We start from the raw sequence: 13,471 nt of genomic DNA, 5'->3' as shown, positions 1-13,471 counted from the left end.
GGAAAGCTACATTACTGGCCAGAGTGTGTGCAGGCAGTGGCAGCAACAGCCTTATTGGTAGAGGAGAATCGGAAACTTGCTTTTGGGGGAGCCTTAATAGTCAGCACCCCACATCAGGTACGGACTATATTAAATCAGAAAGCAGGACGATGGCTCACAGACTCTAGGATATTGAAATATGAGACAATCTTAATAGAGCAGAATGACCTTGTGTTAATCAAAGACAGTTGCTTGATTCCAGTTGCATTTCTGTGGCAGGGAGAGGGGATGGCCCTTGGCAAACCAGAACACAACTGCCTTGATATTATTGAATATCAGACGAAAGTACGGATGGACTTAAGGGTCATCCCGCTGCATGCGGGAGCTCGGTTGTTTATCGACAGTTCCTCCTGGGTGATTGAGGGTAAAAGGCACAATGGATATGCTGTAGAAAACAGGATATAGGGGAGTGTTGTCGAGGCTGAAAGACTGCCTAACGGCTGGTCAGCCCAAAGTTATGAACTCTATGCCCTAGAAAGAGCTCTCAGAACCTTAGAAAACAAAGAAGGAACGGTATATACAGACTCCAAATATGCGTTTGGAGTGGTACATACCTTCGGAAAAATTTGGCAAGAAAGAGGACTGATAAATAGCAGAGGAAAAGAACTAGCACATGAGGAACTGATAAAACAAGTGCTGGAATCCCTGTTACTCTCTAGAGAAATAGCAGTTGTTCATATAAACGGACATCAGAAGGGGAATGACCAGGAAGTAAGGGGAAATAAATTGGCCGATGAGGTAGCGAAAGAAGCAGCCCTGAATCCACAGGGAGCAGTGATATACTCCCTAATGCCTGCAATTCCAGATCTTCAAGGTGCCCCGTTGCTTACTGCAAAGGAGGCAAAGGAACTAAAAGATTTAGGAGCTGCAAAGACAGCAGATGGGCACTGGATCTTACCAATGGGAGGGAAATGTTGAATAAAATGATGATGCGAGAAATTATGGCTATCTTACATCAGGGGAGTCACTGGGGAGTGGAAGCAATGTGTGATTCAGTCTTAAGGAAATATGGATGCAAAGGGATATATACGATGGCCAAACAGATATGTGAGGGATGCATAACATGTAAAAAAAAACAAGGAGGTGTTAAGGAAACAAGTACTAGGAGGAAGAGAACCTGGGATAAGACCATTTCAGAGCATTCAGGTAGATTATACCGAATTACCCGAAGTGGGAAGATTGAGGTATATACTGGTAATGGGTGATCACCTATCTGGATGGGTAGAGGCGTACGCTTTATCCACTGCCACTGCAAGTGGTGTGTCCAAGATAATACTTGAACACATAATTCCCAGATACGGGATAGTGGAATGCATAGATTCAGATCAGGGAACTCATTTTACTTCCAGGGTACTCCAGGGAGTAATGAAGAGGTTAGGAGTCTCCTGAGAGTTTCACACCCATGGCACCCACCTTCATCAGGAAAGGTTGAGAGAATGAACTAGACACTCAAGAAACAGTTATCTAAATTAGTAGTAGAAACCGGACTCCCTTGGACTAAATATTTACCTATAGCCCTTTTGAGAGTATAAATGGTCCCAAGGGGATGACTCCTTATGAGATATTGTTTGGCCTGTCCTATTTGGGAACAAAAGGGGAACTGCCGACCCTGGAGACTAAAGATCTGTTCTTAATGAAGTATATACTATGCTTGTCCTCCTCTTTGCCTTTCCTCCACCCCTTGAATTCACCGTCCATCCAATCCAACCGGGGGATTGGGTCCTAGTCAAATCATGGACTGAGACCAAATTGCAACCAGACTGGGAGGGGCCATACCAAGCACTCCTAACCACTGAAACAGTGATAAGAGCAGCAGAGAAAGGCTGGACTCGCTACACTCGGATCAAAGGGCCAGTGGAATCTCCAGTTGAGACAGAAGTCTGGACAACCGAATCGACAAAAGAGTCACTTAAACTTAAGTTGAACAGACTTTAAATAACTGATTGTACAGTAGCGGCACAAGCGCGGGATAGTTTCTGTAGTATTGTATGCTAAGTCTCTCGGTGCTTCAACACCACTGTAGAATGGGCAGAATGTTTAGGTACACTATATTAGCTTTTCTAGTCTTAGGATTCTGTCAGGCCATGGTGTAGTCGTCTTACTTAGTGATAACGGTTCCAGAGAGTACAAATCCACAAGTCATAGAAACAGATGCCTGCAGCCTAGTGGATTGCAGAGATGTACGAAATCAAAGGCAATACAGTAACTCAGAGATACACCTTAGGTTCTATGAAAAAGGACCCAAAAGGGGGGGGGGGGTGGCATGGGATACGAGTAACGAGAAGAAAATGTCCCGGAGAGAGAAGTGTAAGGGATATCTTTGGAATAAAGAATGTAAAGAATGGTGGAGGCAGGAAGGCCTCAGAGGTGATTAGATTAGATTAGATTAGAGTGTGGAAACAGGCCCTTCGGCCCAACAAGTCCACACCGACCCGCCGAAGCGAAACCCACCCAAACCCCTACATTTACCCCTTACCTAACACTACGGGCAATTTAGTATAGCCAATTCACCTGACCCTGCACATCTTTTGGATGGTGGGAGGAAACCGGAGAACCCGGAGGAAACCCACGCAGACACGGGGAGAACGTGCAAACTCCACACAGTCAGTCGCCTGAGGCGGGAATTGAACCCGGGTCTCTGGCGCTGTGAGGCAGCAGTGCTAACCACTGTGCCACCGTGCCGCCCACCGTGATCTCTTGACTAATCCACTCGTTACAGTACACCGAGGCCCCTTCCGGCCAGCTCTTGACTGTCCCGATAAAAAGTGTAATGCAATATATTTAACAATAAAGAAAACCTCATGGTATGAAGCAGTTTTAGGGGGAGAAACCTATCAGGACCAATTAGACCAAATATTTAGCATAGGGATGAAAGCAGATGGGAAGAATTTCCTGGGATGTTGTTTTAAAATACAGGTGAAAGACAGAACCCGAGTAGGAGCAAGAAATAGTAGAGTCCCTTACTCTGACCCTAAGGTGATAAAAAATGTAGAGATAAAGGACTTAAAGCAGAGCATAGAAGTAGAAACAGGATATGGAGATACAAATGCCTGGGTTGAATGGGTAAAGTACACTGTGAAAAGTTTGAATAAAAGCAATTGTTATGCATGTGCCTCTGGGAGACCAATGGCCCAAGTAGTCCCCTTTCCACTCGAGTGGAAGCGAGACAGGAGGGGCATGACATGCATGATAGCCCTGTGTCAGGATGAGACTGCAAGGAGTAATAAAGATTCTATGCCCCTTCTATAAAAGTTCCCTCCTTTAAAGAAGGAAAGCTTAAAGACGCCCCCCCATGTTTTCTGCTGTGGTCGGAAATCACACATCATGTGTAAACAGGCAAGGAATGGATCGATCCAGATATTTGGGGGAGCTGAAATCATGTACTGAGATTGAGTATGTGATGGAAAAGGGAGGGAACTACTCAGCACTAAGGATTCCCCGAGCGGATCTGTGGTGGTACTGCGGAGGGAAAATATTGAGACTCACCCTACCTCCAGATTGGAGGGGCATGTGTGCAATTGTACAATTGGCAATTCCCTTCTCCCTGGCATTTGAAAAGAAAGAGATAGTAAAGGAAGGGGGACGAAGTAAGAGGTCACTATTGGGTACTTTATTTGATGATCAAGGTATATCTAGACTCTATAAGAGTCCCAAGAGGGGTACCTGATGAGTTCAAGGCTCGTAACCAGATCACGGCAGGCTTTGACTCAGCTCTCTTCTGGTATGTAACTGTCAACAAAAATGTGGATTGGATAAATTATATTTTCTATAATCAGCAAAGGTTCATCAGTTACACTAGAGATGCAATTAAAGGTATAGCCGAACAACTTGATTCAACCAGCAGAATGGCATGGGAGAATAGAATGGCCCTAGATATGATCCTAGCAGAAAAAGGGGGAGTGTGTGTGATTTTAGGAGGGAGCTGTTGTATCTTTATTCCAAATATCACAGCCCCGGATGGGTCTATTACTCAAGCCCTGCTAAGTCAGCACATCATCCACCGGGTGGCTAGAATTGTGGTTTGGAAAGTGGAAGGGTATGATGGTTTCAGTCCTTACCTCCTTGATCGTAGTGGTGGGAGTACTAATCGCAATAGGATGCTGTATCATACCTTGGGAACGGGGTTAATCCAAAGGTTGATTAAAATGGCTTTGGCCACACAGATGTCCCTAAAGAGCAATCATCCCTGTTAAATAACGACGGAATAAGTGACCTTGGGAAGAGTTCCAAAATAAATGAAATTTCGGAAAAGATGCTGGTTAATTTGGAAGCGACATATAAGAAAAATGCAGAAGATAACAAATGATAATTAAAGAAAAAGGGGGAAATTGTGGGATATAGGTAAAGCAGTGTTACGTCTGTAATCATAATTGCTCATACAAGGTAAAATGAATTAACGCCAAGAATGTAAACTATGTGAAAGAAATACATAGTTGCTTTTCATTAGCTGAAATGTGCATAAAGGAATGAAATGTGCCTGCAAACAATGAAAGATGTTACAGACAGATAAGGTGAAACTAACATCAAGATATGCCAAACTCAGCACGTTTCCCTTATGTCAGCACTGAAACGAGCCAAGTTACTTCCAAGTAAGGGATAGGGGTGAGGGTCGCCCGGCTTGGGGTAGGGGGAGAAGTAAACAAGGCTGGAGCACAGCTAGGCAGGGGCAGAACACAATAAGGAATATTGATAGGTTTGAAGGCCAATGAGGTAAACGGGGAAGTACCGAGACTTAAATTGTATAAACTGTGGTGTAATTTCTGGATCAGGGTGCCTACTTGCTAGACACCCGTCTTGCAAGAACATTTCAATGAAATTCACTGCTTCAGAATTTGACTCGGACTAAAATTTATTATATTGTGAGCTTTGTTTCTCACAGAGGTATACAGGCCAAGTGCTGGCAACTGGGACTGGATCAGATTAGGATATGTGGTCAGCATGGATGAGTTGCACTGAAAGGTCTGTTTCTGTGATGTACAGCTCTATGACGCTATGACTATGACAATACCATAGATCTGTTAAAATACATGCAAATGATGGAAGTTGTAAAAGATGCAACATATTACCTGTTCCTGGCAGAGATTTCATGTGTAGAAAGAATACTGTTGTACCCTGTTTCACTATTCTCTATGGATCCAGTTTAGGATCTATTACCATGGAAACTGCCCTTGCGATTTGGGTGGTTTTACTCCCAAAGAGTGGCCCAGCTTATTTTCTGTTTGTTCATTGTGAGCTGTCCACATCCCGGCAACTGCACTGACATAACAATGATTAACAACCAGCCTTACTTGCCTACGTAACAATGAAGGAACTGAATTCAAGCAAATTTCTACAGAATGAAAAGATGTAACTTGGCCAGCAGAAATAAAATGCTGAGCATTCTGAGGAAGGGTCACTGGATCTGAAATGTTAACTCTGATTTCTCTCCACAGATGCTGTCAGACCTGCTGAGCTTTTCCAGCAATTTGTGTTTTGCCACAAGTTTCTGACACAATCAAGGTGACAGCATTGAAGCCTCTGGAGCCAATCAGGGCTCAGCTCATGGTGGGGGGCAGGTGGGGCGGGTAGAGGTGTGATTGTTTCCTGGAATGCGGGGTCAAAGATCCGTCACCGCATTCTAAAGTCTCCAGGTGCATCTTTTTAATTTAAAGGTAACCTAAATTGGAATGCAGTGAGGCAAAAAAGATAATCGCGCTAATGGAGCATGTTGCATAAGGGGTGTTGGAGATCCACGCAAAGCAATTTTCAGTCTAGTAGAAAGAATGAGCAAAAAGGTGCCCAAGTATTTCCCATCGCTTTACGACACCAACAGCAGTGCCTCATCTCTGAACAGCTTTAATATCTGGAAGAACCTGTTCCCCACGCAGGAGATCAAGGAAACCAAAAGCCCAAAGGCTTCCCTGTGGCCACGCGGACTGGCAGACAACCCTTACGAACCCTTGAAATTCTTCTCCCCGCCAGCGGGAGGGGACTCGGCCTGGAGTGAGCTGGATGAGATATGTGAGCTGGACATCCGATTGAAGGAAATGGAACTCCTCACGTTAACTGGGGACGGCTTCGATTTGAGAAGATGTGAGTTCTGACATTAACCTTTACTTTTTTGAAACTGTTGCCTTTCCCAGTTTTTATCTTCACATCATCTTCAAATTTTCATTGTGCTTGTGAAAATCAAGAAATCTTCGAAATTAGAGTCATACAGCAGTTCAGCATGGAAATTAACCCTTTAGTCCAACTCATCCATGCCAACCAAATATCCTAAATTAACCTAGTTCCGTTTGTGCCAGCATTTTATCCAGATCCCTATAAACCTTTTCTATTCATATATTCATCCAGATACCTTTTAAATGCTCTAATTGTACCAATCTCCTCTAAATATCTTCTAAAACAGTAACTACGGCTCCCAGAGGAAATCAACTGAAAATATCTGAAAAAAAGGAGCAGCTCTTACAACATAGTTTCTTTCCGTCCTCCATTTTGGATTACCCAAAATCATTTGAATTGTATGCCTTGATATCTGATTGCAAATTACATCAGAACAAAGAGTCTGGGGACTAATTCCAAACACAATTTTGATTTGATTTGATTTGATTTATGACTGTCACATGTACCAAGGTACAGAGAAAAGTGTTGTTTGCATGCTTTACAGGCATATTGTACTATACAAGTGTATCAGGGATGCAGGATACAATAGTACAGCTGCCAAGTAGGTGCAGAGAGAGATCAATGTGAATATTGGCTTCTCATACTGTTGTTCAGTGTGATTCCACTGTAACAATTTCCCATGGTCATAAGTGATTTCCTGCAAACTTTTTGAACTTCCAATTATAATTGGATCGAAGCCCTGTTTAAAGGATTTACGACAGTATTTGAAAAGAGGTGAAATGTCTCTTACGTGTCCTGGGACAGCATTTATCCTTCAACTAGCACCGGAAAGAAAAGAAAATTTTGTAATTTAGTTAATTACTCTTTATGGGAATTTACTGTATGCAAAATGCTGCTACTTTACTCAACAAATAACAATAAGCATAATTCGAAAGTTACTCATTGCCTGTGAAACATCTAAGGTCACAAAAGCACATATCAAAATTCAAGCCCTCTCTTTAAAGTTGATATTTCTTGTACAATGTCTGTTCTCTCCAGAGGTGGTATCATCTCCTCACTGAAGCTGTTGATGTCTTGCGCCATCTTAACAATGAGTCTGCATTCTTCACATGTGAACCTCGACAATGAATCTTAGCAGGCTACTCAACGGCAATGAAGCACTTCATTTTGCAAGGACATTGGACCGGGATCCTATACAGATGGGATTCAGGCATACATTTGTCCAACAGTTCTGGAACATGAAATTTTACTTTCAATTAAATCCTTTAATCAGGCACAATTTTTCTTTCAATTCAAATTCAGTGTATTGGTGTGGGCTGTTTTACTAAGAAACAAATATATCTGTACACCTTTAAATGATGATCATTTGTTCAACAGGCAATTTTTATTTAAATCCTTAAACCATCCCAGGAGAGTCTCCTAGCCACTTAGAAGCAAGGTTCTCATCTTGGTTCGAGGCTTATTCTTCTCAATGTCAAGAATCTCATTTTTCCAATTTCGCTACCTTTTCCCAACTAACTCATCATTGCCCATGTCATTTAGGCGCTGGGAAAATTCTGTAACATTATTTTTGTTCTCTGTTCAAACGCTGGTCTGACCCACAGTCTCCATCACAGGTAGACCAAGAAGGTAATTCCTGAATGCATCCCAGCCAGAACAGGGATCAAACTCTGTGCTGTTAGCACCATTTTGACCCAAACCGGCCATCTGCACAATTGAGCCAACCAGCTCCGCAAGAAGTCTGTGTTGCTGTCGCAGTATTCAATTTTATACTTACATTGTAAGCTGAAGCTATGAGCAGCAATAGTTTTAATTCTTTTTCTTTGCATGACTTACCAGAATCCCTTACAGTCTTATTGACTGCCACTGGCATAGTATTGGAAGGATTTACATGATGACACTGAGTTTGTTTGACTCTGTTACAAACACATTTTCCTGGATGCTAGGTCCCAGAGGTAAACTTGAACAGAGCTTCTGCGTTAGAGGCAGAGCTGTACAAAACTTCTTTCTCTTTAAACCTCCATAAAATTGAGCTTATCCAAATCTCTGTTGCCTGCTTCCTAACTCATAGCAAATCTCATTTACTCTTTAGCTATGCATTTGCTGATCCACATTGAGCCTCAGTCCAGCAAAACCTCAATTTAAGAACTCTCATCCTTGGGCCTGGACTCAGTCTGTCTGATCATCTTGCCCACTTTCTGAGATCCAGCAGTGAACTCCCATCAGTTCCACTGATAGTGTTACACATGCTCATTGAAATCCTGCCTGTCTAGCACTGTCAGCCAATCAGAAGCTGGCAGCTCTCCATCGCTCACCAACTGGAGCAGACCCGATTGGCCAGCAGTTCCTGACGGGCAGCACTTGCGGTCCATGTGCCCACTAGAAGGCCCAGGCTTCTGGAGAGGAGAGGCTGGACCAACTGTCAGCGAGACTAAGAATGGGAATAGGATCGCGGGAAGGGAGGTTTGCGGGAGGGTGGCTTAAAGCAGCTGGGTCACTCAATTATGCACAGAATGGCTTCTTCCTGAGCAATGACTTTACTGGGCAGCCTTCACGGAAAGCTTTGCTGCTCCCTATGATCACTAAACTACTGTTGAATTGCAGTTGGTTTACCTGAGAAGCTCATTCCACTGTCCAAATTAATTGGGAAGTCTTGCAGCTGCTGAGAGATTGGCACAAGGTCCCTTTGAAGGTTCAATGGTCCTGGCAGCCATGTTTCTCATCACAAAATGCTGCATTAAATCTAGGCCCAGCTCCTGGCCTCATCTCTTCCTTTCTCTATAACCTCCTACAAAGCTAATACCAAAATGCTGAACAAAAGTCCCTGGCTCATATTCTCAACAGAACCAGTTTAAGTGGAAACCAGTAAAGAGTATAACAATCCATAATAAAGAAAGAAAGCTTTGTATTTATAAAGCTTCCTTCATGAATGCAAAAGTACTAAGGAAAATTTCTAATGCTCAGGAATGATATATTCACCTCGGAGGGAATGCCGTATAAAATAAAACATGGGCTCCAACAATTAAATTGTAAATAGGGATTGAGAAAACCACGATCATATTCCCTGGAAGACAGTAAGGAATACAGAGGGCAGATAGCACAGGAAAAGGAAGGACTGTGGGGAAAAGGATAATCAGCCTCAAAGGAAATAAAGGAGGGTATCAAACTGGAAGCTAATGCATACAAAGTGGCAAAGGGGATTGGAAAATCTTTAAATGTCCAATAGAAAGCCAAGAGAAATGCTATAAAGAAAGGTAAGATAGATTATGAGAGTAAACTAGTTCAGAATGTAAGAACAGATAGCAAAAGTTTCTACAATTATATAAAACAGAGTAGCTAAGTAAACATTGGTTATTTAGAGGTTGCAAAGGGCAATTTAATAATGGGAAGTGAAGAAATGGCTGAGGCGTTGAACTGGTATCTTGTGTTGGTCTTCACACTGGAAGACACAAGTAACATGTCACTAAGTAATGACAAGGAAGCTAAGGCAGGTGAGGACCTAGAAACGATCATCATCACTGAAGAGATAGTGTTGGCCAAGTTAATGGAGCTAAAGGTAGACCCTTAGATTTACTTACAGTGTGGAAACAGGCCCTTCGGCCCAACAAGTCCACACTGACCCTCTGAAAAGCAACCCACCCAGACCCATTCCCCTACATTTACCCCTTCACCCAACGCTACGGACAATTTAGCATGGCCAAATCACCTAATCTGCACATTTTTGGACGGTGGGAGGAAACCGGAACACCCAGAGGAAACCCATACAGACACGGGAAGAATGTGCAATACTCCACACAGATAGTTGCCTGAGATGGGAATTGAACCTGGGTCTCTGGCGCTGTGAGGCAGCAGCGCTAACCACTGTGCCACCGTGCCACCCTTGACCCTGATGGAATGCATCCCAGGGTATCAAAAGAGATGCGAGGGAAATACGCTCACAGTAATTTACCAAAATTCGCTGAAATTTGGGGTGGTTCCAGCAGATTGGAAAACAGCAAATGTGATGCCACTGATTAAAGAAGGAGGTAGACAAAAGGCAGGTAACTATTGGCCTGTTAGCTTAACTTCTGCAGTGGAGAAAATATTTGAATCTATAATCAAGGAATAAAAAACGAGATATCTGGATAGAAATTGTCCCATTGGGCAGACGCAGTATGGATTCATGAAAGGCAGGTCATGTTTAACTAGTTTACTGGAATTGTTTAAGGACATTACAAGTGTGGTGGACAAGGGGAACCAGTAGACGTGATGTATCTGGATTTCTGCAATGTATTCAACAAGGTGCTGCACAAAAGGCTGCTGCATAAGATAAAGTTGTACAGCATTACGGGCAATGTATTAGCATAGATATAGCATTGGTTAAGTAATAGGAAGCAAAGAATGGGGATAAATGGGTGTTTTTCTGGTTGGCGATCAGTGGCTAATGGTGTGCCTCAGGGTTCAGTATTGGGACTGAGTAGACTGAGTAAAATGGGATTATATTCATTGGAATTTAGAAGAATGAGGTTGATCTTAAAAAAACATATAAAAGGGAATAGGAAAGATAGAAGCAGGAAGGTGAGTGAAATTAGAACTAGAGGCCATAGCCTTAAAATAAGGGGGAGCAGATTTTGGACTGAGCTGAGGAGGAACCTGTGGAAGTCCCTACCCAGTGAAGCAGTTGAGGCTCCCTCATTGAATGCTTTTAAGGCAAAGATAGATTTTTGAACAGTAACGGGATTAAAGGTTATGGTGAGCAGGCAGGTGAATTGAGCTGAGACCATGAAAAGATTAGCCATTATCTTATTGATTTGTTGAACAGGCTCGAAGGGCCAGATGGCCTACCCCTGCTCCTATTTGTTATGTTTTTTTGTTCACAGAAACATTCTATTCAGCAAACGCAGCACATGCAGCCTTTTATATTCCATTCATCTTTTCATATCTAAATTGCCCATTACGACCATTTATTCCACTCATTCTCAAATCATTGGCTAACTTCCCTTCTAGAAAGCTACGTGGTGATTTGATCAACATATTCAAAATATAGATGGGGATAGTTAGAGTAAATGCAGAAAACCTTTACTTAGGCATTTGCAATGGTCTCAAAATTAGTGTCAGATCTTTCAAGAGTCATATTAAGAAACATTTCTTTTTGTAAAGGATGGTAGAAGCTTAGAATAATTGTTTGCAAAGAGCAGTTGATTCCAGTTAATAATTAAACTTAAAAACTGAGACGGAAATACCTTTGGTGTCCCATGGTAATAAGGGATATGTGCAAAGGATTAGATTTAGATTTAGATCACAAAGATGTCAGTCACAAATCAAACAAGCTCTTATTGAACCAAAGGACTAAATGGTTTCCTCCTGTTCCCATGTTTGTTTACATGCAGTAGTTTCTATAGTATACTCACTGTTGTAATAAAGTAAATATAGCAACCAATTTGCATAGAGCATGCTCCCACAAATAGCAATGTGATCATGACCAGATAATGACCAGGCTTTATGATGGTATTGGCTAGGCCAACAGGAAGAAGTCGCCTGCTCTTCGGCAAAAAGATCTTCTGAGAGACAGACAGGGTCTTGGTTTAAAATCTTGGCAGTTGAAATCTGTCCTGAGACACTGAACTTTCCAAGAACGTTGACCTCAATCATAAGATACTTTTAGCAGCTGAGCTATTATTATCACTTTGTTCAACTTGCTCCTGCCCCTTGATATCAACTTAGGTCTGTGCAACCAGAGGACCGTGTGTCAGGCAAATAGTATCAGCACCATTTTAAAATGGTTGCTGCATAGGCACACATCATTTTGACTGAAACCTAATCTAAATCCAACATTCTGTATTTACATAGGAACAGGAGTAGGCCATTCAGTCCCTTGAACCTGCTTGAAGGAAGAAAACAAAATAGGTCATTGCTAATTTATCTCAACAACAAATCTAAATAAGTTGGACTAATCGCAGGCAACCTAACAGGACCTGGATAACAAAAACTGTATAGCAAATGAAAAAGTTCTGCATTGTAGTCACTAGTGTAATGCAGAAAAAAATGACTGATGATGAGCAGGTGAACTGTTTTTGTTGGCTGGGACACCAGCTAAGTTTGTCTTTTATTTTAATTAATGCATAGGATATGGTGGTTGTTACATTTATTTCCCATCCCTAATTGTCTAAGAGAAAGTGATGGTGAGCCACTTTCCTGAACTGCTGCAGTACGTGGGACGTAAGGATACGCCTTGATGGCCAGAGACCATTTAAGAGTCAATCAAATGTCTGAGGATCTGCAGCCACATGCCAAATATGAATGGCAGATTTCTTTCCCTAAAGGACTTTGGTGAACCAGATGAAGTTTTATAACAATTAACAATGGTTTCATGGTCATCCTTTGGCTAACATTCTATTCCAGACTTTTATAGAAGTCACATTTCTCTCTCTGGTGGAATTCAAATCCATGTTCGTCGCATATTAGCCTGGGATTCTGGATTAATAGTCCAGTGACATTATCATTCTGTTGCTAAGCTATCCTTTAGATAGTTATGTGGACTTTTTTTGCATTGATTGTATTAAAGCAGTGCACTGCAAGATGACTAACTTGTAGCTCATTTATGTTAGGTAGAATCCAAAGCACAGAAATAGGCCATTTGGTTTCACTGGTCCATGCCAGAATTTTTTGCTCCAGATGAACCATCACATCCTTAGCTAAACTATAAAGATATTCTTCAATTCCTTTCTCTTTCATGTGCTTACCTAGATTTTCCTGTATCACATCTCGACAATTCACCATAATACATGCTAACAGGTTCCACTTTTTCACCATTCAAATCTACCATTATTTTGATTTTTTTTTCTTCCATATATGACTATAAAATATGTGGTTTTATTTTGACTAAGACTATTATGTAAAACTAATGAGTCTATTCTCTACAGATAAATTTCTTAAGATGTTAAAGGATGAAAAGATGCAAGACATCAAGGCAGCTAAAGAGAAGAAGAAACAGATGATAAGAGAGAAAGCAAAGAAATGGTAGCTGTCCAATTATTCTATAACAAAGAAATTCCAGCAGTCAGTGGGAGCAACTACCAATGTAAAATCAAAGATAATTAATATCAGAACAGACACACAAAGCACTAACTCAGACTGAATTATTCATCGCATTTTTTTATTCGTACCTGCATACCTCATTTCAGTTTGAACTGTTAAATTTTCTTGAAAAATATCAAGGTTGAATATTTTTCCCAATAAGTCTGTTTTGCAATAGGGTGGGGTAATTTGCACATTATTTAAGCAGCACCTGTTTTTTAAAGAGAAGGATAACGCACCTTGGTTGTACCACAGCGATTGACTCACCCATTTT

The 13,471-nt window shown here is 41.7% G+C and overlaps 1 protein-coding gene across 1 annotated transcript; it reads left to right on the top strand.

Moving 5' to 3' along the window:
• The first annotated feature begins 5,801 nt into the window (after window positions 1-5,801).
• Window positions 5,802-13,144, top strand: LOC122558082 (uncharacterized protein C11orf91 homolog). Its single transcript, XM_043706402.1, has 2 exons — window positions 5,802-6,111; window positions 13,044-13,144. The coding sequence occupies exons 1-2, from the start codon at window positions 5,802-5,804 to the stop codon at window positions 13,142-13,144; spliced, it is 411 nt and encodes a 136-aa protein (XP_043562337.1).
• Window positions 13,145-13,471: the final 327 nt, after the last annotated feature.

This window comes from Chiloscyllium plagiosum, chromosome 16 (genome assembly GCF_004010195.1).
Source record: "Chiloscyllium plagiosum isolate BGI_BamShark_2017 chromosome 16, ASM401019v2, whole genome shotgun sequence".
Lineage (NCBI taxonomy): Eukaryota > Metazoa > Chordata > Chondrichthyes > Orectolobiformes > Hemiscylliidae > Chiloscyllium > Chiloscyllium plagiosum.
The sequence above is the reverse complement of the archived record's forward strand: the minus strand, read 5'-3'. Positions and strand labels throughout refer to the sequence as shown.